At 43.5% G+C, this 24954-nt stretch overlaps 1 protein-coding gene across 1 annotated transcript in view; it reads left to right on the forward strand.

Annotated features, from left to right (window-relative positions):
* KIF24 (kinesin family member 24) overlaps positions 1-20647 on the forward strand; it is a 31155-nt gene extending 10508 nt beyond the window's left edge. Inside the window, exons 5-13 of the mRNA XM_073680395.1 lie at positions 484-699; positions 994-1081; positions 1165-1286; positions 2129-2234; positions 5491-5562; positions 6628-6737; positions 9566-11650; positions 11755-11848; positions 19515-20647. Of these exons, the coding sequence (XP_073536496.1) occupies positions 484-699; positions 994-1081; positions 1165-1286; positions 2129-2234; positions 5491-5562; positions 6628-6737; positions 9566-11650; positions 11755-11848; positions 19515-19697 (3076 nt within the window). The 3' untranslated portion in view covers positions 19698-20647. The remainder of the gene's footprint in view (positions 1-483; positions 700-993; positions 1082-1164; positions 1287-2128; positions 2235-5490; positions 5563-6627; positions 6738-9565; positions 11651-11754; positions 11849-19514) is intronic.
* The last annotated feature ends 4307 nt before the right edge of the window (positions 20648-24954 follow it).

The raw sequence follows: 24954 nt of genomic DNA on the forward strand, positions 1-24954 counted from the left end.
GCACATTTGCAGGCACGCGTACTGCTCTGCTACATGCACATTTGCAGACAAACACACATACTATAAATTACCACATCTTGCAGTTCCTTCCAGGGATATGACAGATCACATAACCTGAAACATCCTGGATCTAGTTGGGTGGAAGTTCCTTCAGCTGTTCAGGGTGTTCAGCCTCCATTCAGCCCGGTGGCTTCCTCTTCTGCCCTGTATAGATCATACAGATCAGTGTAGGGCAGGAGAGAAAGCAGCTCTCACTGTGATCGGGAAGCTTGCGGTGTCGGCATTCTCCTCCATCACAGGAAGCTGCCTCAAGGCTTATAAGACGCACACACCTTTTAACAAGATTTTTTTTCTTGCTAAAAAGTGCATCTTATAGTCCAAAAAATACAATAATTCCTTGTACAATTTCCAAATGCCCCCTCATCCCCTCTATTGGTTTTATTCCAGCAGTCATATGAGTATATCTTTCTTATTAATTTCCAGGGGAAATGCTACATGTTTTGCTTATGGTCAGACAGGAGCTGGTAAAACATACACCATGATTGGCACACCGAAAAACCCTGGACTGTACGCATTAGCCGCCAAAGACATCTTCCAGGAGCTGGAGACGAATCATCAGAGAAAAGACCACTCAGTGTGGATCAGCTTTTATGAGATCTACTGCGGTCAGCTGTATGACTTATTAAATGGAAGGAAAAGGTTGGTGTGAGCTGAGGTGGCTGCTCTGTAATGTCACACTGCGTCCATCATTATGACCCTATAGATGGGACACTGATCCCTGCATCTGATGTATAATATTCTCTCTCGCGCCAAGCGTCAGGTTATAGGAATTAAATGAGTCGCTTGCTGCGGATTTGTATAGGATAATTTTCTGTGGCGGGGATGGATAAGTCATCCATCGTACCCCGATGTCTGCGGTGCACCCCGCTATTATTGCAGGTCCCCTGGTATTTAGTCTCTGATCTAATGAAGTCTTGCACTGTCTTCCCTCAGACTCTACGCCAGAGAAGACGGGAAGCACATTGTGCAGGTCGTGGGTCTGCGAGATATTCAAGTTATTAGTGTTGATTTCCTCCTAGAGGTAATAAATCCACAAGATTATCCAGCACTGCCGATAAGTACAGCAAAGTAAGGAAAAGTAACTCGCTTTCATTCATCTCTAAGGTGATCCTGAAGGGCAGCAGAGAGCGCAGCACCGGTGCCACCGGGGTGAATTCTGACTCTTCTCGATCACATGCGGTCATTCAGATCCAGATCAAAGATGCCGGGAACCGCAAACTCGGGAGGTGAGATGATTGCAGGGTGAACAGTGCTGTTTTTTTATACTGTTATCCGTACCATAGAACCAGGCCTTTTTTTTTTTTTCCTTTAAGTTTTCAGGCTCTAAATAAGAATTATTTCTGTGTTGGCAACCTGTAACCACCACTAGAGGGAGCTCTCTGCAGACAGCTTTATACTGCAAGGAGGCGCTCACTGTATACAGATTTATACAGTCGCCACTAGAGGGAGCTCACGATATACAGATTTACACAGCCACCGCTAAGGGTAGTTCGCTGTATACAGATTTACACAGCCAACGCTAGGGGGCGCTCTCTGTATATAGATTTATATAGCCACCGCTAGGGGGAGCTCACGGTATACAGATTTATGCAGCTACCAATAGGGGGAGCTCAGTACATACATATATATACAGCCACTACTAGTTGCAGCTCACTGCATGCAGATTTAGACAGCGGCCACTAGGGGGAGGTCACTGTTATACAGATTTATACACGTTTCATACAGCTGAATAGTAAATTAGTATCCGCTCCTATGCTCCTTCCAGTGGTGGCTGTAGGGAGACACAATGTCATCCTTTAACCCTATAACTATGTGAAGAGAAGCAGGGTCTTAGCCTCTGTATCAGGATATGGTGATCTGACATTGGTAAAGGTTTATTTTGAAATCAACTGGTGTCAAATTTTGACTCTAAAAACTAAATGATGTTCGTATTTAGTGAAACACTAACAGCGTTTTCTGGGATTAAAAAAAAAAAAAGACTACATTTTTTTTATTATTTGAAAAAACCCCACCCAACGGCGATAGACTGACCTCTATGGTGTATTTTTCTTCCACGCTTTTACCCCAGAATGTCCTTCATTGATTTAGCTGGAAGTGAACGAGCTTCTGATGCCCGCGAGTCTGACAAACAGACCAAAATGGAAGGAGCAGAAATAAACCAAAGTCTCCTAGCAGTAAGTCTACATCTCTGTAATGTCACAATTTTTGAACTTTGTAAAATATATATATATATATATATATATACACATACAGTACAGACCAAAAGTTTGGACACACCTTCTCATTTAAAGATTTTTCTGTATTTTCATAACTATAAAAATTGTACATTCACACTGAAGGCATCAAAACTATGAATTAACACATGTGGAATTATATACTTAACAAAAAAGTGTGAAACAACTGAAAATATGTCTTATATTCTAGGTTCTTCAAAGTAGCCACCTTTTGCTTTGATGACTGCTTTGCACACTCTTGGCATATATATTGTGTTGTCATTTTTTCGAGAGCCATAACTTGTTTTTTTTTTTTCATTTATTTATTTTTTTTTATTTTTTGTCAGTGGAGCTGTATGAGGGCTTGTTTCTTTTGCATGGCGAGCTGGTGGTCATACCATTTTGGGTTACTTGCAGATAATGAATCTTGCACGTCGCATTTTTTTGTGGTTGCAGTGACTGGAAAATATCACTTACAGTAAACAAACTAACAATGATAGACTGGTACAGAGGGGAGAGGACCCTGCCTTTGCCGCCTTAAGGCCCCGTCACACTAAGCGACGCTACAGCGATCCCGACAACGATACGACCTGGCAGGGATCCTTGCTGCGTCGCTATGTGGTCGCTGGTGAGATGTCAAACAGGCAGATCTTCCCAACGATGCGGCGACCCGTAACGATCTGTATAACGATGCACGCCTATGTGTTTCTGTGTCTGAGTCGTTAACAAGGTTGTTGGTAAGGTGTCAAACACACCGATGCATGCTACCCAGCGGGACCTCAATGATCAAAGAAATGTCCAGGCCACTCCGACACGACCAGCGATCTCACAGCAGGGGCCTGGTCGCTGCTAAGTGTCAAACGTAGCGAGATCGCTACTGAGGTCGCTGTTGCGTCACAAAACTTGTGACTCAGCAGCGATCTCGCTAGTGATCTCGCTTGGTATGATGGGGGCTTTATATTCTACAGGAATGGGGGAGGAGACAGTAGGTTGGGGGGTTGCAGTGGCTCCAGTGTTGTTGAGGTGGCAGCAAGCAAGGTCATGGCAGGCTGTAAGCTTGTTTGAAGAGATGGGTTTTCAGGTTCCGTCTGAAAGATCCAGGTGTGGTGGATAATCGGACGTGTTGAGGTACAGAATTCCATAGAATGGGAGATATTCGGAAGAAATCTTGGAGGCTATTGGGTGAGGAACGAGTAAGTGTGGAGAAGAGAAGGAGGTCTTGGAAGGACCGGAGGTTACGTAAGGGAATATATCGGGAGTTTAGTTCAGAGATGTACGGAGGAGAGAGGTTATGGATGGCTTTGTAGGTCAGTGTTCGTAGTTTGAACTGGATACGCTGGGGGAATGGGAGCCAGTGAAGAGATTTGCAAAGGGGGTAGCAGAGGAGTAGCGAGGAGAGAGATGAACGAGTCGTGCAGCAGAGTTAAGGATGGACTTGGAAGGGTGCGAGAGTGTTAGTAGGTAGGCCACAGAGGAGGATGTTGCAGTAGTCAAGGTGGGAGATGATGAGGGCATGCACAAGCAGTTTAGTAGATTGAGGGTTGAGGAAAGGACGGATTCTGAAAATGTTTTTGAGCTGGAGGCGACAGGAGGTGGCGAGAGCTTGGATGTGGGGTTTGAAGGACAGAGCAGAGTCAAGGGTTACTCCGAGGCAGCGGATTGTCGGCACAGGGGAAAGTGTGATGTCATTTATTGTGATAGAAAGATCAGGTGGGGAAGATATGCAAGATGGGGGAAAGATAATGAGTTCAGTTTTGTCCACATTGAGCTTGAGGAAGCTGGAGGAGAAGGAGGATATGGCTGCTAGACATGCTGGGATACTGGACAGGAGAGAGGTGACATCTGGGCCAGAGAGGTAGATCTGAGTGTTATCAGCTTACAGATGGTACTGGAAGCCATGGGATTTTATGTGCTGTCCCAGGCAAAGGGTATAGATAGAGAAGAGTAGGGGTCCTAGGACAGAGCCTTGAGGGACTCCAACAGAGAGGGGGCGGGGTGAGGAGGTAGTGTGGGTGTGGGAGACGCTAAATGTTGGAAAGGTATGAGGAGATCCAGGACGGGGCGAGGTCTTTGACGCCAAAGGAAGAGAGGATCTGTAGTAGGAGGCAGTGGTTAAGTGTGTCGAAGGCAGAGGACAGGTCAAGAAGGAGCACATTGTCTGTTAGCTTTGGCTGTAAGTAGGTCATTGGTAATTTTGGTAAGGGCAGATTCGGTGGAATGGTGGGGGCGGAAGCCAGATTGTCCGTTGTCGAAGAGAGAGTTAGATGAGAAGTGAGCGGAAAGTTCAGAGTGAACGTTTTGCTCAAGGAGTTTGGAGGCAAATGGGAGCAGCGATATGGGGCGGTAGCTGGACATGGCGGTTGAGTCGAGGGATGGCTTTTTGAGGATGGGCGTGATTGTGGCTTGTTTGAAGGCAGCGGGGAAGGTACCAGAAGTTAGTGATAGGTTGAAGAGATGGGTTAGGGATGTGATGAGTGTGTAGGTGAGGTTGGGGAGGAGGTGGGATGGGATGGGGTTGAGTGCACAAGTACAAGTCATCCCACAGAAAGCAAGCCCTCGTGCATCTACGTCGATGGAAAAAATATATTGAGTTCCTGAAATATGAAAATAAAATTCTTTGTCCTAAGGCTCAAAATGGTTAACTTTTTTAAGGGGTTTATCAGAATAGAATTGGCTGAAAAAAAAAACAAAAAAAAAAAAACATGACATAAAAGGTGGATATTCGTTTTGAAGCATTCACGGTCTGGACCCGAAAAATGGCATAATCATCGATCATACAGGTGGAACTGTGAGGTTATAATATGTAATGAAGCTGCTGGATTTAAAGGGGTATTCCCATCTCCAAGGACTTATCCCAATATGTAGTAGTAACAATAATGTAAGCAAATACGTTCAATTAGAAATGTAATGTAGTTCTTCTGATTCGCTATGTCGCTTACTCCATGTACAGGGCATTGCAGTAGCTTAGGTATCCATGGTTACAACCACTCATAGTGATAGTTAGTTGTTAGTGGTCGTAACCATGGATATCTAAACTATTGCAATGATCTGAACATGGGGTAAGCAACTTAATGAATCAGAAGAACTACACTACATTTTTAATTGGAAGTATTTGCTATTATTATTATTATTATTATTAAACCTACTACATATTGGGATGGCATCTTGGAGATGGGAATACCCCTTTTATGGCTCTGTGTCTCTGCTTCTTTCTCAGCTGAAGGAGTGTATTCGTGCACTGGATCAGGAACAGGCCCATACACCTTTCAGACAGAGCAAACTGACCCAGGTAGGAACAAAATATACAGTAAAGGTCTAATTGAAAAGCTACATTGACACCTTCCTTGTGGCCCTATCATTGATTATAAATCTGTATCCTCGCTGAGATTCATTGTAAAAGATCACCTGCTTCCCTTACCTTATACATTCTGCACTGTTTGCCTGTTCTCTGGTGAACAGTGTTATACAAGGTGACGCTATGACATCCCAATGATGGCAATTGGCAGCCAACGCCATGCAATATGACATCATGTGATGTTACAGTGTAGAGCACTGATTGATATGATCTGTCACTGAATAAACAGAACGCATCCATTTTATTTAAACACATCCAATTGTGGAAATTATAATTATTCCAAGATCTATTGATTAAAATTAACTTTATTCGTGGGAAAATCCTTTAAGAATTGGCTCCGCGAAGCCCCATTTTTGGGATCGGTAGGTCGGATTTTCAGCCATCAGAAAGTTATGAATAGACAATAACTTTAAGACTTTATATAACCCCTTTAGAATGTAGACAACTGTTTTTAAAAATGGCGTGTTATACATAAGTCTCTTATCTACTGATAAATAACCGTTCAGGCTGTTTTTTTTCCTCTGTATTGGGTGTATTAAAGGGATTGTCCAGAGGAAGAAGAATATAACTTATTGATGTATCTCATTTATCAAATATGTGCCCATCGTATTTCAGACACTTCCTCTTGATCCCTCATTCATTCTCAATCGACTATGGAGCTTCTTCTGCCCGTCCTGTGACAGTGATGTGTTTTGATTCGGTTTATTAGCTAAGCCAGCCCCCTTCAGACAGACGGCCCCCTCTATACACATCCCTGATACAGAGGGGAGCAGAAGCTCAACAAATGGAGAGGAGGAGGAGGAGGACTGAAATGGGACGTCAGGTGCAGATGTGATAAATATGGTATATTGAGTTTTTTTTTTTTTTTTTTAAATTACTTATAATAAAACTAGTTTTCTCCCATAAGACAACCTGTTTTAGGTGTATCTACTGTACAAAGAGGCATTTATAATTGTAATTTCTAAAGACCCGTGAGGAATTTGTCTATCTTATTTACAGGTGCTGAAAGATTCCTTTATTGGAAACTCCAAGACCTGCATGATCGCCAATATATCCCCAAGTCACATCGCTACCGAGCACACACTAAACACTCTGCGCTACGCCGATAGGTAAGTAGTCGTGTGATGTGGGGAAGAAGAGTTACTGTCTGATACTTTGTGCTAAATGCTGTCAACTGGAGAATCTGCTCCTGTTACACCTAGCATTAGTGTCAGGTCTGCAATTAATGCACAACAAAGCTGTGGGCTGAGCGAGCAGCATCATAAATGTCATAAAACTTATGTATGTGCACAGCTGAAACTAAGTGTAAACTCTCCAAATCCTCCTCCAAATCTCAAAACTCCTCAAAAACTTTGGGTTTCTGCAGGTCTGTAAGCTCAAAGTGAAACTCCAAGAACATTTTAACATTTGGCAAATCACATGGAGTCCTACATTCCCACAAAATTTGACTTGCCTGGGTGTCACCTTATCAGATATATGCCGCCATCTATTAGGCTATTAATGCCTGTGCTGGCCTTCATAACCGAACTGAATAGCTATGAGTTGCATACATGCAAAGGAAAACCAGTTTTTTCTTATTGTTCCAGGTTATTCAAAAATGATGTTTTTGTGTATACAACTCCTATAATGCAGACTTATGTGTCTCTATGGTTACCGACAACAACAAAGCACTGTGTAGCCTGCCCTGCACTCATGGCATTCAGCAGGGGGTGGATTAAAATTTTTACCAGGTTCCCTATATGCATATGTGGAAACCACGCCCTTCCTGTCCAACATGCCAACTTGCACGCCCCTCCCTGCACTATATCCCAACTTGCACGCCCCTTCCTGTCCAACCTGCCAACTTGCACGCCCCTCCCCGCACTACATCCCAACTTGCACGACCCCTCCCCGCACTACATCCCAACTTGCACGACCCCTCCCCGCACTACATCCCAACTTGCACGACCCCTCCCCGCACTACATGCCAACTTGCACGCCCCTTCCTGTCCAACATGCACGCCCCTCCCCGCACTACATCCCAACTTGCAAGACCCCTCCCCGCACTACATCCCAACTTGCAAGACCCCTCCCCGCACTACATCCCAACTTGCACGACCCCTCCCCGCACTACATCCCAACTTGCACGGCCCCTCCCCGCACTACATCCCAACTTGCAAGACCCCTCCCCGCACTACATCCCAACTTGCAAGACCCCTCCCCGCACTACATCCCAACTTGCAAGACCCCTCCCCGCACTACATCCCAACTTGCACGACCCCTCCCCGCACTACATCCCAACTTGCACGACCCCTCCCCGCACTACATCCCAACTTGCACGACCCCTCCCCGCACTACATCCCAACTTGCACGACCCCTCCCCGCACTACATCCCAACTTGCACGACCCCTCCCCGCACTACATCCCAACTTGCACGACCCCTCCCCGCACTACATGCCAACTTGCACGCCCCTTCCTGTCCAACATGCACGCCCCTCCCCGCACTACATCCCAACTTGCACGCCCCTTCCTCACACATCAAATAAAAGTAAAGATAACCAAATTTTACTTTCTGCAAATTTAGTACTTGACACCTGCCGTCCTATGTAACACCACAGATTACACAGTGCCACCTCTCTGAATGCAGGTAATATAGTAGATGTCACATCTTTTACCTTCTTGTGTAATGGTGTCCGGCACAGCAGACAGGCCTAGAAAATACACTGCAGAATCAACGAGTAGGACTTCTACTAGCGCTAGTAACATCCTGTGTGGGTGTTAAGCGGCATCACATGTTACCAGCACAGCTGCTGATTGGCTGGCTGTGCTATAACATGTAAAATGTCGGGATTTGGCAGCAACATAAGTCTGTGGCTGCCGCCTGATGCGAGGGAAAACTAGATTCGGGGATGGTGAGGGAGGGGACAACTTCTTCCCTGTCTGGTGTTCTTAAATACTGGTTCAACCAAACCTGGGAGAACCGACTGCATCTTGTCCCTGCAGGCAGCAGAAGAAGAGCAGATGAAAGAGAAAGTATCGTGACTGAAGGCTTATGTGATGCCAAGTATTGCTTTAGTCTGTAACAATGGAAACACAAATCTGCATTTGGAGCTGTAAATACAGCAGGAAACTTTATTTTTAGTTGTAATGTTCCTTCACCTTCTTAGGAGAACTGGCAGCAGAATGTCTGTGTCTGTCTCTAGCTCCTCCCCCTCCATAGAACTGTATGAGCACCAACTGTCATCTTGGGAGAACTTGCAGCAGAATGTCTGTGTCTGTCTCTAGCTCCTCCCCCTCCATAGAACTGTATGAGCACCAACTGTCATCTTGGGAGAACTTGCAGCAGAATGTCTGTATCTAGCTCCTCCCCCTCCATAGAACTGTATGAGCACCAACTGTCATCTCAGGAGAACTTGCAGCAGAATGTCTGTCTGTCTCTAGCTCCTCCCCCATCCATAGAACTTTGAGAACCAACTGTCATCTCAGGAGAACTTGCAGCAGAATGTCTGTGTCCACCTCTAGCTCCTCCCCTTTCCATAGAACTGTATGAGCACCAACGGTCATCTGTTATCACAGTAATGAAAAAAATCTGTCTTCACTGAATACAGATTTTATAAATGCCTGTGAATTGAGAGTAATAGATCAGTCCAGAAGGAGAAAGAAGCCGTATTCCCTCATAAGATATATTATATAGTTGCTTATTTTCACGTGTACTATTGATTTATGGAATAAAAATTTAAAATGACTGTTACTCTTTAAGCGCCAGAGTTGCTGGAGACTAATGATAGCTGCACTTGATTTCACAGCAGCACAAGGCTACTAAAGACAGCCTAGGTGGTGGGGGGAGGGTTGGCCTTGCAGATTGATGGAATCCAGAGACTAGTTCTGTACCGCTGCTTTATGCTCAGGGGTTTAGTATAGTTACTACCACTTAAAAATGTGTAATGTTGTTTTCTAGAGTGAAAGAGCTAAAAAAAGGAATGAAGTGCACCGCGTCCTGCAGCGCTCGGGGCAGATCTGCTCCATGTCTGTCTCCTAAACGAGGTCAAAGTTCTCCATCTGTCTTAGGTGAAAAGATATCTCCAAAAAAAGTAAAACTTGGGCTGCCAAACTCCTCTCCTACGATTGTTAAGCACAAGTCGTGTCCGTCGGTTTTCCATCCATCAAATGTTCCCTTGTCATCCACTCCAAAAATCTGCACAAAGCAAAATCCAGGGGGGAGATGTGGTCCAACCCAAGCTTGGCTCAGCCATACTACTCCAGTCAAAGGCTCAATGAAGACTGGCAGAAAAAAGAATGAAAACCAGGATAAGATCCCTATCTCCAGGAATCCTCACAGCATCAAGGCAGACATGGGCTATGAACCTAAAGAAGATCGCAGTCGGCAGCCTTCGCAGAAAGTACAAGCTGTGAAGCCAGTGCAAAAGCAAATTATCTCCCGAAGTGAGATGTTTACCGATATGACGGCAAGACTGTGGGATGCTAACGACGACTCCACTTGTAATAAGACGGTTGGTGATTATAGGGGTCACCCAGAGCAAAAGGAGAGAGAGGAACACTTGAGATACTATCACCAGCAGATTCAGCACCCTCCCATCCTTCTTCAGAAGCTTCAATATCAACCACTTGGAAAACTTTTAGACAAATATAAACCCCAAGAGGTCACAGTGGGTCATCTCCGAAGCTCCACATCACAACGCGAAGGAACTCCAGTGGATGATCCCGATGACAGCGACTTTAGCGAAGACTCCTTTTCATTCACCTCCAACCAAAAGAAAGGAAGAAAAGAAGAGCTGGTTCGAGAAAGGCTTTCTTTTTTTCTTCACCAGGGTTCGGCAAGCTTGGACTCCAGGAAGCTGTCTGGGACGGGGCAATCGAAGGAGAACAGAAGTACACTAAATTGCAAATGCGCCTGTGGACTGTCAGACAGAAAGAGAGCGGAAACCGGTGATTACTCTATATGGAGTTCTGGAGAAGAATCCACCAATCCTCGAGATTCATCCAATATCAGCAATACTCCAGAAAAACCATATTCTTCTCAGGAAGACCTAGAAAATCAGAAGGAGGTGAAGGATTCAGCTTTGTCTCACAATTTAAACAGTGACTTCAATCCATTACAAGAGAAATGTAGTCGGACTGTGTCTTTAGACGACTGTCCGACAACAGGAACCGCTTTGCTTGTAGAAAAGAGTCCAGCCATAAATACCTCGTGTGAGTCGGCAGTCATGGCGCCCCTCACTGTGTCGCTGTTGAAAGATAACTGGTCACTGGAGTCTACACATAACCTCGAGGCTCACAATCTCTCCGGATTTAATGATGGATCAAATAGTGCAAATTCAGATAAAGTCTTGGGATTCGAGTTTCACTCCAAGGACCAATCTGAGAAGAACCTCTCCGATTTGGTTAAGAAAATGCTTCAGTATAATGAGAGTTTACATACAGAGAGCCCCCAATACCCATGCAAGGACTGGTTTCCAGACAGCAGCTATGAATCCAAGTCTAGTTCTCCGCAGTCCCTGATACAATCGGGTTTGACTGAAAAGAAGTCTTCTAGACCTGACCATATTGGACAATCACTAGTCTATGCGAAAAATGAATCCTACAGCAATAACGATTCTTTTTTAGATTTTTCTCAGTCCAGATGTAGGGATCAGCTTAGCCATTATTATGACGCAGATACTGAGGACAGTGGTGCAAAAGTCAAAGCTCATGGAACACTAAGTCCATCACTGGTATTTGGAAGGAAGAAATCAGAAGATGCTGTTGACTGTGAGGTCTCACCCTCCAGTATCAGCCCTGTATCTCTTCAGGCCAGTCCGGTGGTCTCTGAAGACTCCTTCAAACTGCCATTAAGGGATGGAGAACTGGAACATCTTAAAAATAAACTGATGAACTGTATATTTGCTCACTGTGGTGCCAAGGAGATACCAAAATGTGCCCTCATCAGAGATGAACGATGTCCAAGAACGCCAACCTCAAGTAGCCCGTTACATTCGCCCCATGTAACAAGTCAACAACAGGTGAAGACTATTGAAAAGGCTCAGTAAGTAAATAGGTCGGGACCATTAGTGAGCTGTTTAATAATGAAGCTCTCATTGGGTAATTTCCAGACTTTTGCATTAACCTCCACAGATTTTTTTTTTTCAGGGAGGTTGTCCTTCAATCTCATTGGAAGCAACTAAATGAGATGTCTGTTTTGAGCTCCCAGGAGGAGATGCTGCTGAATCACACGTCCTATGCAGTGAGTGGATTCTTGCTATCTTGTATTTAAGGTTTGAGAAGAGAAAATGTGCACCAGCTGTATATAAACTATCTCATACACCTATGATAGCTGTCAGCCATACACATGAGCACTCGACTTTGCTGAGCGCTTGTGTTTTCAATGGGGAGAGAGAAGAAAGCTGCTGCCGTCCACCACTGTCAGCTGTTTATATCTCAGGTGTTGAAGTCTGGGCAGAGAAGGAAATTAATTTGTCCGCCATCATATGGTGGGTGGGTTCTGCTGACTTTCAGCTAATGTGTATGGAGGGTAAAATATTGATATATTGTCTTTTGTGGTGAAATGACTTCATAAGACAATGCACCATTTAGTGAATTTTACACATTTTGCATATCTGGTGGACAGCTTTTTAACACCTGGCGGCAAAATATAGTCTGTACCTTGGCCTCTCCTATCAATGTGGCCACGCCGACAGCAATGTCCCTTTTTTGCATGCTTATATAACGCACAGCTATGCGTTATTATGACACTGACATTGCATGGGTGTAAAAGCTGTGCCTACCTGTGCAGCTGCCTATCACATCTGTACTTTTGCTCTATCGGTGCAGATTAAATAATTCTATGATGCAATAAGAGTAAGACAAGCATGTAGCATAGTTTTTTGCTCCTACCTTGCTGGTGCACAAAGCCCGAAAGTCATATTGAAGGACTTGACTTATAGAGCAGCCACAGTCTCGAGAGGCATTGTGTGTATATTTAAATGTGTATGTTATGTTATCTGAGAGCAGCATGGTGTAGAGGCAGAGAGCCTGGTTCCAGGATGTATCACTTCTACTGAGTGCAGCGGTTCTTATAAAATACCTATTTTCTCTGCTGTAGTTCTAGCAGTTCTCTGAATGCTGAGCTCTGTATAACCCCGCCCACACCACTGATTGGCTGCTAATCTGTGATGGGGCGGGTTTACATAGAGCAGCAGGACTAGGAGGCATGTGACACCTGGTCCTGTAATGATAATCTCTAAACACTGATTTTATTGAAATAATACACAATCTAGTACAGTAAGTTACATATCTCTGGAATCAGGGTCTTGGCCCTTAAATCATAATGCTCTCGGATTACATGGCAAAAACCTGCTGACAGATTCCCTTTAATATACAGTAAAGACCAAAAGTTTGGTCACACATTCTCATTTAAAGATTTTTCTGTATTTTCATGACTATGAAAATTGTACATTCACACTGAAGGCATCAAAACTATGAATTAGCACATGTGGAATTATATACTTAACAAAAGAGTGTGAAACAACTGAAAATGTCTTATATTCTAGGTTCTTCAAAGTAGCCACCTTTTGCTTTGATGACTGCTTTGCACACTCTTGGCATTCTCTTGATGAGCTTCAAGAGGTAGTCACTGGAAATGGTCTTCCACCAATCTTGAAGGAGTTCCCAGAGATGCTTAGCACTTGTTGGCCCTTTTGCCTTCACTCTGCGGTCCAGCTCACCCCAAACCATCTCGATTGGGTTCAGGTCTGGTGACTGTGGAGGCCAGGTCATCTGGCGTAGCACCCCATCACTCTCCTTCTTGGTCAAATAGCCCTTACACAGCCTGGAGGTGTTTGGGGTCATTGTCCTGTTGAAAAATAAATGATGGTCCAACTAAACGCAAACCAGATGGAATAGCATGCCGCTGTGGTAGCCATGCTGGTTCAGTATGACTTCAATTTTGAATAAATCCTCAACAGTGTCACCAGCAAAGCACCCCCACACCATCACACCTCCTCCTCCTCCTCCTCCATGCTTCACGATGGGAACCAGGCATGTAGAGTCCATCCGTTCACATAGTAACATAGTTTGTAAAGCCGAATAAAGACTTGCGTCCGTCAAGTTCGACCTGTTAGTTCTGTAATTGCTAAAGTTGATCCAGAGGAGGGCAAAAACCCCAAATGATTTAGCCAATCTTCACCTGAGGAAAAATTCCCTCCTGACTCTGAACCCAGCAGTCAGAATAAATCCCTGTATCAACCTACTATTTTATTTTATTTTTAAGTATATGCTGAAGTCTGCCTGGTGTCTAGAAATGCATCCAGTCCCCGCTTGAACTGGTTTAGTGAATCCGACATTACCGTCTCCTCACTCAGTGAATTCCATATTCTCACTGCTCTTACCGTAAAGAACCCCTTCCTATGCTGGTGCTGAAACCTTTTCTCTTCCAGTCTTAGTGAGTGCCCTCTTGTTACCGTAATATCCCTCCTTTTGAACAAATCCCAGGCAAGATCTCTATACTGTCCCCTAACATATTTGTACACATTTATTATGTCCCCCCTCAACCTTCTCTTTTCCAGGCTGAATAGTCCTAGTTTTGCCAACCTCTCTGGGTATTGCAGTCCCTCCATTCCCTTTATTAATTTTGTTGCCCTCCTTTGTACCTTTTCAAGCTCATTTATATCCTTTCTATATATTGGGGCCCATAACTGAGCACAGTTTTCCAAGTGTGGTCTGACCAGTGCTTTGTACAGTGGAAGAACAATGTTCTCATCCTTTGCAGCTATACCTCTTCTGATACATCCCATTACCCTGTTTGCCCTTACAGCAGCGGCCTGACTTTGGGCACTCCAATTTAGTTTGCTATCAATCAAGATGCCCAAGTCCTTCTCCATCTCTGAATTCCCCAATGATTTCCCATTCAGTGAGTACTGGTGACTTCCATTTTTCCTTCCCATATGTATGACCTTACATTTCTCCTCGTTAAACCTCATTTGCCATTTAATGCTCCACCTACCCAGCTTATCCAAATCCCTCTGTAGGTCTGCACTGTCCTCTTTTGTATTAATTGTTTTACATAACTTTGTGTCATCTGCAAATATTGATATTTTACTATTTATCCCGTTGACTATGTCGTTAATAAAGATATTAAATAACATTGGGCCTAGTACAGACCCCTGTGGTACCCCACTAGTGACGCTTACACAATCTGAGTATATTCCATTTATAACCACCCTCTGCCTTCTATCCTTTAGCCAGTTAGCTACCCACTTGCAGACATTTTCCCCCAGCCCCATCATTCTCATTTTGTATACCAACCTATTATGTGGCACGCTATCGAACGCTTTTGAGAAGTCGAGATACACGACATCCACTGGTTCCCCCTGATCTACTCGAGAGCTAACCTCCTCGTAGAAGTCAATCAGGTTTGTTTGGCTGGAGCGATTCCTCATGAATCCATGTTGGTTCGGGATTAAAAGATTATTAGCATTAAGATGCTCCGTAATTGCCTCTTTAATGAAGCTTTCAAAAATTTTGCCCACAACGGACGTCAGACTCACCGGCCGATAGTTTCCGGCGTCACTTTTCGCTCCCTTTTTGAATATTGACACTACATTCGCCTGACGCCAATCAAGTGGCACAGACCCAGTCTCAACAGAGTCCTTAAATATAAGATATAACGGTCTGTCTATCACATTACTTAGTTCCCTTAGTACCCGTGGGTGTATGCCATCAGGTCCTGGTGATTTGTTTATTTTAATGCTACTGAGGCGTTTCTGTACCTCAACTTGGGTTAGATTAGTCATACTTAGTGGAGGATTAAGCTTGTCACTTCTCATTTCGCCTGTTAGTTCTATTTCCTTTGTGAAAGTTGTCGAAAAAAAATTATTTAATAGATTAGCTTTATCCTCATCTTTCTCTATGATTTTGCCTTCATCACTTTTTATCGGTCCAATATTATCCGATTTAATCCTTTTACTATTTATATACGTAAAGAACAGTTTGGGATTTGATCTACTTTCCCTAGCAATACGTTTCTCTGTTTCCTCCTTCGCTATTTTTATTTGTTTTTTGCAGGTTCTCGTTTTTTCCTTGTAACACATTAGTGCCTCCTTACTGTTTTCCTGTTTTAATCTCTTGAATGCCTCTTTTTTGCTATTTAACGCCCCTTTTACGTTCTTGTTCAACCATATTGGTTTCCTCTTATTTCTGGCCCTTTTATTCCCATACGGTATATACCTCTCGCACTGAGTATTCAGAATTCTTTTGAAGGTTTCCCATTTACTATTCGTATTCCTTTGATTAAGAACTTTGTCCCAGTCAATAAGTTGAAGGTTTTCTTTCAGCTGATCAAACTTCGCCCTCCTAAAGTTTAATGTTTTTGTTGTTCCCTTATTGATAACCCTACTGAAGGGCATTTTGAAGTCGATAATATTATGGTCGCTATTACCTAGGTGCCCCCCTATCTGTACCTCAGTTATTCTATCAGGCCTATTAGTCAATATTAAGTCCAACACGGCCTTCCCTCTCGTTGGTTCCTGCACTAGTTGGGAGAGATAATTATCCTTAATATTTGTCAAGAACCTTTTTCCTTTCTGAGATCTACAGGTTTCTGTTTCCCAGTCAATATCCGGGTAGTTGAAGTCCCCCATTACAATCACTTCATTATGTTTTGCTACTTTGTCTATTTGTCCTAATAGAGGAGAATGAGAATCTGCTGTTATATTTGGTGGCTTATAGCAGACCCCCAGTAATATTTTATTATTATTTTTAGTTCCCTCTATCTCTACCCACATGGACTCGACCCCCTCTTCTCCCTCTCCTATATCTTCCCTTAGTCTGGGTTTTAGACATGACTTTACATATAAGCAGACTCCTCCGCCTTTCCCCTGTTTCCGGTCCCTTCTAAATAATCTATAATCCAATAAATTTACTGCCCAGTCGTAGCTATCGTCTAGCCAAGTCTCTGTTATACCTACGATGTCATACCTCTCCTCCGATATAAGCGCCCGCAGCTCATCCGCCTTATTGGTCAGGCTTCTTGCGTTGGTCAGCATGCAAGATAAAACTTTGGGGTTATTTAGCATCCTATTCTTCTCTACCGATCTAACTGTACTGTCCCCACCCCCCTCTCCACCCTCATTATATTCACTTCTCCCCTTCCCCCTTGCTTGCCTCATATCCCACCTATCTCCTTGGTTTCCCCCCCCATCTCTAGTTTAAAAACTCCTCCAACCTATTAGCCATCTTCTTCCCCAGCACCGCTGCACCCTCCCCATTGAGGTGCAGCCCGTCCCTACGGTAGAGCCTGTAGCCGACCGCGAAGTCGGCCCAGTTCTCCATGAACCCAAACCCTTCTGCCTTGCACCAACTCTTTAGCCACTTATTCACCTCCCTAACTTCCCGTTGGCGCTCCTGTGTGGCTCGCGGGATTGGTAATATTTCTGAGAAAACTACCTTGGAGGTCCTTGCCCTAAGCTTCCTACCTAGGTCCCTGAAATCATTTTTAAGGACCCTCCATCTACCACTCACTTTGTCATTGGTGCCGATGTGGACCATGACCGCTGGGTCTTCGCCAGCCCCACCCAGTAACCTGTCAACCCGATCCGCGATGTGCCGGACTCGAGCGCCAGGGAGGCAGCACACCGTTCGGCGATCCCGGTCTTTGTGACAGATTGCCCTGTCTGTCCCCCTAATAATAGAGTCACCCACTACCAGAACCTGTCTTGCCTGCCCTACACTTCCCCCCTCCCCCTCATTACTGGAGCATACACTCCCCCGGCGGTCAGAGGATCTGTCGTGCTCCAATAATGCCGGTTCTGAACCAGCCTTCCTATACTTCTTCCCTCTATCCCTCCCAACTGTTATCCAGCTCCCTGCCTGTTCAGCCTGCACTTCCCCTCTATGCTCCACCCCCAGTATTGACCCATTGAGTGTCTGCTCGGTGAGCAGCAAACTCCGTTCCATGTTGTCGATGCTCCTCAGTATCGCTATCTGAGCACTTAGATCCAGAATTTGGGCTTCCAAGTGCACGATATGCTCACATCTCTCGCAGCAGTATGGATCCTCGAGCGGTTGCTCACGGAATGCATACATTGCGCAAGATGTACACTGCACTGCTCCAGCCAACATGGACGTCATTCTAAATATGGGGATACAGTCAGTATATATATACACAAGTACAAAACACAATTATTTATATATAGGTGTATGGACGGGGATCAATTAGGGATGTGCAAGTGTATCAATTAGATATCGGCGGGGGATCAATTAAGTATCAAGTATGGACGGGGAAATCAGATAAGTAGGTCAGGTGGATTAATTAAGTAAAAAGTAAAGTAAAGAAAGAATAGTAAAGAAAGAATGAAATACAGTCAGCAATTCAGTCCTAAGTCCTCCCTTCCAAACTCCCTGAATCCAAAGTCACTGAAAAACAAGTCACACACTTACTTTCGTTCGCACTTACGCACCGGACACACGCAGCTCGTTCACACTCGCAAACTAAGAGATTTAAAGAGTTTTTTTTTTTTTTTTTTTTCCTTTTCCAGCAATGCACCCTTCACCTCAATGCACTTCCAATGCGTCGCACAAAGACTCGATGGTTGGAACCAAAGATCTTGAATTTGGACTCATCAGACCAAAGCACAGATTTCCACTGGTCTAATGTCCATTCCTTGTGTTCTTTAGCCCAAACAAGTCTCTTCTGTTTGTTGTCTGTCCTTAGCAGTGGTTTCCTAGCAGCTATTTTACCATGAAGGCCTGCTGCACAAAGTCTCCTCTTAACAGTTGTTGTAGAGATGTGTCTGCTGCTAGAACTCTGTGTGGCATTGACCTAGTCTCCAATCTGAGCTGCTGTTAACCTGCGATTTCTGAGGCTGGTGACTCGGATAAACTTATCCTCAGAAGCAGAGGTGACTTTTGGTCTTCCTTTCCTGGGGCGGTCCTCATGTGAACCAGTTTCTTTGTAGAGCTTGATGGTTTTTGCAACTGCACTTGGGGACACTTTCAAAGTTTGCCCAATTTTTCGCACTGACTGACCTTCATTTCTTAAAGTAATGATGGCCACTCGTTTTTCTTTACTTAGCTGCTTTTTTCTTGCCATAATACAAATTCTAACAGTCTATTCAGTAGGACTATCAGCTGTGTATCCACCTGACTTCTGCACAACACAGCTGATGGTCCCAACCCCATTTATAAGGCAAGAAATCCCACTTATTAAACCTGACAGGGCACACCTGTGAAGTGAAAACCATTTCCGGTGACTACCTCTTGAAGCTCATCAAGAGAATGCCAAGAGTGTGCAAAGCAGTCATCAAAGCAAAAGGTGGCTACTTTGAAGAACCTAGAATATAAGACATATTTTCAGTTGTTTCACACTTTTTTGTTAAGTATATAATTCCACATGTATTAATTCATAGTTTTGATGCCTTCAGTGTGAATGTACAATTTTCAAAGTCCTGAAAATACAGAAAAACCTTTAAATGAGAAGGTCTGTACTGTACATATGGTAATAAAACGTATGTGGCCATATTACAAAGTAAAAAAAAAAATAATCTTCTGAACTGCTGTGTCGTAGTAAAAATTATGACCTTCACAATCGAAAACATTGGAAGCTCCTAAAAATAAATAAAGAATAATAAAAAAAATCAGTCATTTTTTCCGTTATAGATTTCCATGTGTATCTGTTCGGGGTTCCAGGTGATGTTCATAAGAATAAAGGGGGCCCCCTATTGGATTTTTTCCCAGACGCGGTGCCACTCTTGTTAATGGGTTGTGCAGCAAATCCCCATTGCCTTTGGACTATGCCTGGTATAACAATGTAGAGACCATTGTGATCATGATTAGTGGGGTCCAGAGCCCCGGTCAACTGTAACGCTGTAAGGGAATGTTTTACCTTTAAAACAATGGCTTCATCTTGTCCGTAGGATTTTCCAGAATATGTGAAGAAGCTGGATGAGATCCTGGTCCTCAAGTGCAAACACATAGAAACCCTGAGAGCTCAGCTGCAGAGGTTCCTGGAAAACCAACCTGCGGAGACGTCGACTCTGCCGCCCTCTGTCCATGAAAAGAACACACAAAAGTTAGACGACTGTCTCTGCTGCGCTTAACCCATCACCAAGAGAGAACTCATCAGCTGAGAAAGGTCACAAGCCTGGGCCTGCACAGCCCATAATGTCAGTGGGGATATATTATGGGATATTCCGTCACAGTGGAGGAAATGTATTAATGAGCAATATTTGGTGCTGTTTTATTAATCCCAAAATAAAGTGACTCTTTTATAATTCACATTTTTCTTGGCCTGGATCAAGAGGCAATGAAAATATGAAAGATTTCATAGAGGGTTAAAGAGAATTTTTTTTTATCATGCACAGGAGATGGTAGGAATCCTTCACCATATTCTGAATGTTCCGTTAATGCATTGGAAAGTTTTCAGACTTCTTCACCTTTATAGAATACGACACAAAGCAGAAGACACGATATAAAGTGCCCAGACCGGTGATACTAGACGGGAACAGGAGTATGCTAAGGGTACGTGCACCAGTTTAGTATTCGCAGCAGGTTTTCTTACTGCAAAACATAATTGTCGGCAGGAAAAATGCTGCGTTTGAGTGCGAGATTTCAGAAATCTTACTCACTTTGCTGGTACCGTAAAAGCTGCGTTATTTTTCAACGGCAAAATGCGATGTGTGAACAAGCCATGATACAGTAAAATTCCTTTAATCCAGCATCAGTGAGACCAGATCTAGTATTCTAGATTTTTGGACTGGCATAGAAAAGGCAAAGAAACTTCAGGAAGATCAGGAGCACAAAATTAAATGTTAAAGGAGTATTCCCATCTCCAAAAGCCTATCCTAATATGTAGTGTGTAAGAATAATATTAGCAAATACATCCAATTAGAAATATAGTAAATCAGAAGAACTATACTATGTCTCACCAGCATGGATTTATATAGTGTGACCGAAAGAATGGTAAAAAAAATAAATATTATACTTACCTTCTGATGGCCCCCGGTGTCCTTGTCTCGGCTTGCCAGCAGCTCGTGGGAGATTAAAGGACCTGCTGACGTCAGCGGTCTCATGACCAGTCACATGACTAAATGACGTCACCGCAGGTCCTTTTAGTCTACCGCGAGCTGCCGGCAAGCCGAGACAAGGACACCAGGGGCCATCAGAAGGTAAGTATAATATTTATTTATTTATTTTTTTTTTACAGGTTCTATGGTACCGGGGTCCGGAGGAGAGTCTCCTGTCCTCCACACCCGGGTACCATCCGCACATTGAAGCGCATGTTATCCGCATGTGCAGATGCAGTGATGCGGATTCCATGCGTTCTAATGCAAGTCAATGGCGGCAAAAACGCAGCGCTTCTGCAAAATAATTGGTAATGCTGCGGATTTTTCTACAATGATAATCCGCAGAGGAAATTTCCGCAGCATGTGCACAGCACATGCGGATTATCATTGGGGAACATAGCAGACCTTCTACCAAGTGTTTTTTAAGCGTTTCTGCAGCGGAATTGCCACTGCGGAAACACTTAAACGCATAGTGGGCACACAGCCTCCTTGTTGTTCTTTGCCAGGCGGCAGCAGTGATGCCGCATCTACTACACGTGACCAGTGCAGGCAATCACTGGCCGCAGCCGTCTTTAACCCCTCTACCTTGGCATGACTAGTGAATGGCTGTTAGTTTGTTAAATGAAAATGCATTGGCAGGAAATGTATTTTTAAAGCATTTTTGGTAAATGTTTTTTTTTTTTTATATCATGATCCATATTTAAAAAAATAAAAACATTTAAAAATTCACTGACCACTAGGCCTATTGCAAGACTTCAAGCCACATGGATATTAGCAGCAATAGACTGACTCAGACCTCACTTGGTTGTGTTGAAGTATGTAATGAGCATGCTCTAATTAAAGAGAGGCTCATTGTGAAGGGAGGGGGAGCAGGTGAGCTGTGACACCACTTACCTACTTTATATAAAGGTATTACCTTTCGTTGTAATCCTGTCAAAAAAGTCCTATGTGAAGAACAGTAAATGTGTCTAAAATTAGGTGTAACGAAAAGAGTGAAAAGTGCAAAATTTTAGCTGCTTTTTCTTTTTTAAATATGAAATTGAAGAAAATTTCTCTTTTAAAAAACACATACATTATAAACATATGATTAAAAGAGCTCATTTTCTGATGACACCAGAGATGTGACCCCAGCATCTTCTGTAGGACTAGGGAATAATTCTTCATTTACCGTCTCTCCTGCACAGTCATGACAGATGATTGTCTCTTTGAATCGGCAGCAATTAATAATCAATCGTCCTGATAAGATTAAAGGGATATATACATTTTCAGACAACAGGTCTAATCTGAACCATCTTTAAAAAAAACAAACAAACCACAATTTAAATCTTTTCTTCCCATTTTGGGTAAACAGCTACCCATGGTAATACGCTGTGCTTGCTTGGTTTGATCCGCCGTAAACGTATTGAGGAGAATCATACTGCAAGGTTATTACTACAAAGTGTACACCGTAAAAATAATTCACCAAAAAAATATCAAAATTGCATGTTTTTTTTTTTTCACTATTTCACCACACACGGAATTTTTTTCCCCATTTTCTAGTACACTATGTGGTAAAATTATTGGTGTCATTCAAAAGTACAACTTGTCAAACGAACCAAGCCTTCATACAGCTATGTGGCAGAAAAAAATAAGTTTAGCAGGCACTTTCACATAACAGATTTCCATTTTTGCATCTGTTTTTTCCCCTTTCCTCCCCTTCTGCCCAGAGGCTTAAAGAAGTTGTCCATTACTTTCACATTGATGCCCTATCGTAGGATAGGGCATCAATGTATGATCGGCCGGGGTCCTGCACCCGGCACCCCCTCCGATCAGCTGTTATCGGTGCCGTTGGCCGGAAGCGCTTGTTACTGCACATCCGCCACCTATTCAATTCAATGGGAGGTGAATCTGCAGTCCACCGCGGCGGCCACTACAGATGGACGGCCAAGCACCTCAGGCTAGGACTTCCAGCCGCCGGCACCGATAACAGCTGATCGGGGGTGCCGGGTGCGGGACACCGGCCGATCATACATAGATGCCCTATCATACAGATAGGGCATCAATGTAATAGTAGTGGACAACCCCTTTAACTCATTTTTTTTTTTTTTTACTTGTTTCAATCTTTACTTTTTACTTAATCTAACTAAGAGTTGTGCAAAAATGTACAATCAGTGGAATAAAAGATAACAAGAGGATATATTAGATCTCCAGAGGTGTCTTTTGGGAAGATGTTTCTTGGGAATACAAGTATTTTCTTAAGAGTTTGATTTTGTGCTGTTCCAGTGTTATTCTTCCTGTAAGTTAATATATCCTCTACATAGTCCAACACTATTGTAGTGTCAGAATTCTCCTCGTCACCCAGCTGTACAAAGACAACTACTTTCTGCATTTCCAGGAGGATTAACAGAACATCAGTGTTCGAAGAAAGATGTGCTGCAGCAGAATTGTCCAGTCAACAGGTGAATTAAAGTAACTTGTTCAGACTGATCCACTTCTACAATGATTATATATGAAATCAAAACCAGATATTTCTGGGCTATGAAGGGTTAAGGTCAGGGTTGTGTGTGCTATGAAATGTTTGACTTATTACTTTATTTTATAATTTAATGATTGTGATATCCATAATAAAAAAAAAACATGCACTTTCCACTGTTGTGAATTTTTATACTTTAATTTCTACCCAGCCTGGACCCCTGGGAAGGTGGAGGTTGGTTGTAACATTATTAACCAAGAAAACTCACTGTCTATAATAATGAGAAATAGATCCTAACAAAAAAACAATGCAGAAGCATCCAATATCTTATGGCTTTTGATAATTGATGGCTCAGTGGTTAGCACTGCAGCCTTGCAGCACTGGGGACCTGAGTTCAAATCCCACCAAGGACAAAATTTAAAAGGATTAATTGTATTTTCACCACATGTTTACGTGGGTTTCCTCCGAGTACTCGGATTTCTTCCCACACTCCAAAGACATACTACTCAGCAGCTATTAATCATTTACAGGACCCTTTATGGTTTCCCATCATACAGAATTGTAAAATGTATCTGTAAAAATGGGATGACATACTGATGGTCCATGTGGCACACAATTTTTTTTCCTCGCACTCATCAGAGAACAGTGTGAAGTCACAGCATGCCGCAATTTTGACAGGTTCTGTCAGTCAAAAAAATCAGCCATCTGCACTGCCTCATTGAATAAGGCTATGTGCCCACGTAGCAGATTTGATGCAGAGTGTTTTTGCCTCTCTGGCAGAAAAAAAAAAAAACGCATGGAGACTTGCATGCAAAAATGCTGAAAAAAACGCATGTGTTTTTTCAATCACTTTTCAAGCGATTTTGAGCATCACTTGGAAAAGTCCTTGACAAGTTGGTCACACAATATAAATCCATGCAACCGGCATGGATTTATATTGTGTGACCAACTTAGATGCTTTAAAATGCTGCACCTATAGTATAAAAAAAAAAAAAAAGTTACAAATAAAAAAAACCTGTATACTCAGCTCTCCAGTCTCCACCCGGCGGCGATCCTCTCTCCTTGGTGTCCTGTGGTGTACTTGCAGGACCTACGGTGACATCATTTAGTTAGCTGATGGTCACGCGACCGCTGACGTCAGCGGTCAGGTGATGGTCGTGTGACCATCAGCTAACTAAATGATGTCACCGCAGGTCCTGCAAGTACACCGCGGGACGCCGAGGAGAGGGGACGCGGCCGGGAGCAGACCGGAGAGGTGAGTATACAGGTATTTTTAATTTTAACTTTTTCTTTTTTTCACCGTGTGGTAGCCGGGATGAAGAGGAGCTGTACATCCCGGGTACCACACGCACCGCAATTACTCTGCAAATTAGCGGCCATTGAATTTAATTGAAACGCAGCAAATCCACATATACCTGCGTGTTTGCTGCGTTTCAATGTTCCTCAAAGGCCGCGAATTTGCAGCGTAATTGCGGTAGAAATGGTCATGCTGCGTTTTGCAACGCAATGCGAATTTGACACGCTAATTAGCGCATCATGTGCACAACACATCCGAATTCACATGGCAGACGGTTTTACAAGCGTTTTCACGGCCGTAAAAACGCTACGTGGGCACATGGCCTAAGGGTCAGTGTGCTATCCGATTAAAAAAAAAAAAATATGGGATAGATCTCGTCTGAGTTAAAGGGAACCTGTCACCAGAAAAAAACGCTATCAACTTGCAGATGTGGGGTTAATCTGCAGGTAATAGCCTGCAGATTAACCTCCCCGGCGCCCGCACTTAGCCAAACTCTGCAGGGAGAAAATTAACTTTTTCCCCCCAGCAGTGTTCCAGTGTCA

The sequence above is a fragment of the Phyllobates terribilis genome, unplaced genomic scaffold (genome assembly GCF_046119375.1).
Source record: "Phyllobates terribilis strain yellow unplaced genomic scaffold, ASM4611937v1 Scaffold_1__5_contigs__length_1240528914, whole genome shotgun sequence".
Lineage (NCBI taxonomy): Eukaryota > Metazoa > Chordata > Amphibia > Anura > Dendrobatidae > Phyllobates > Phyllobates terribilis.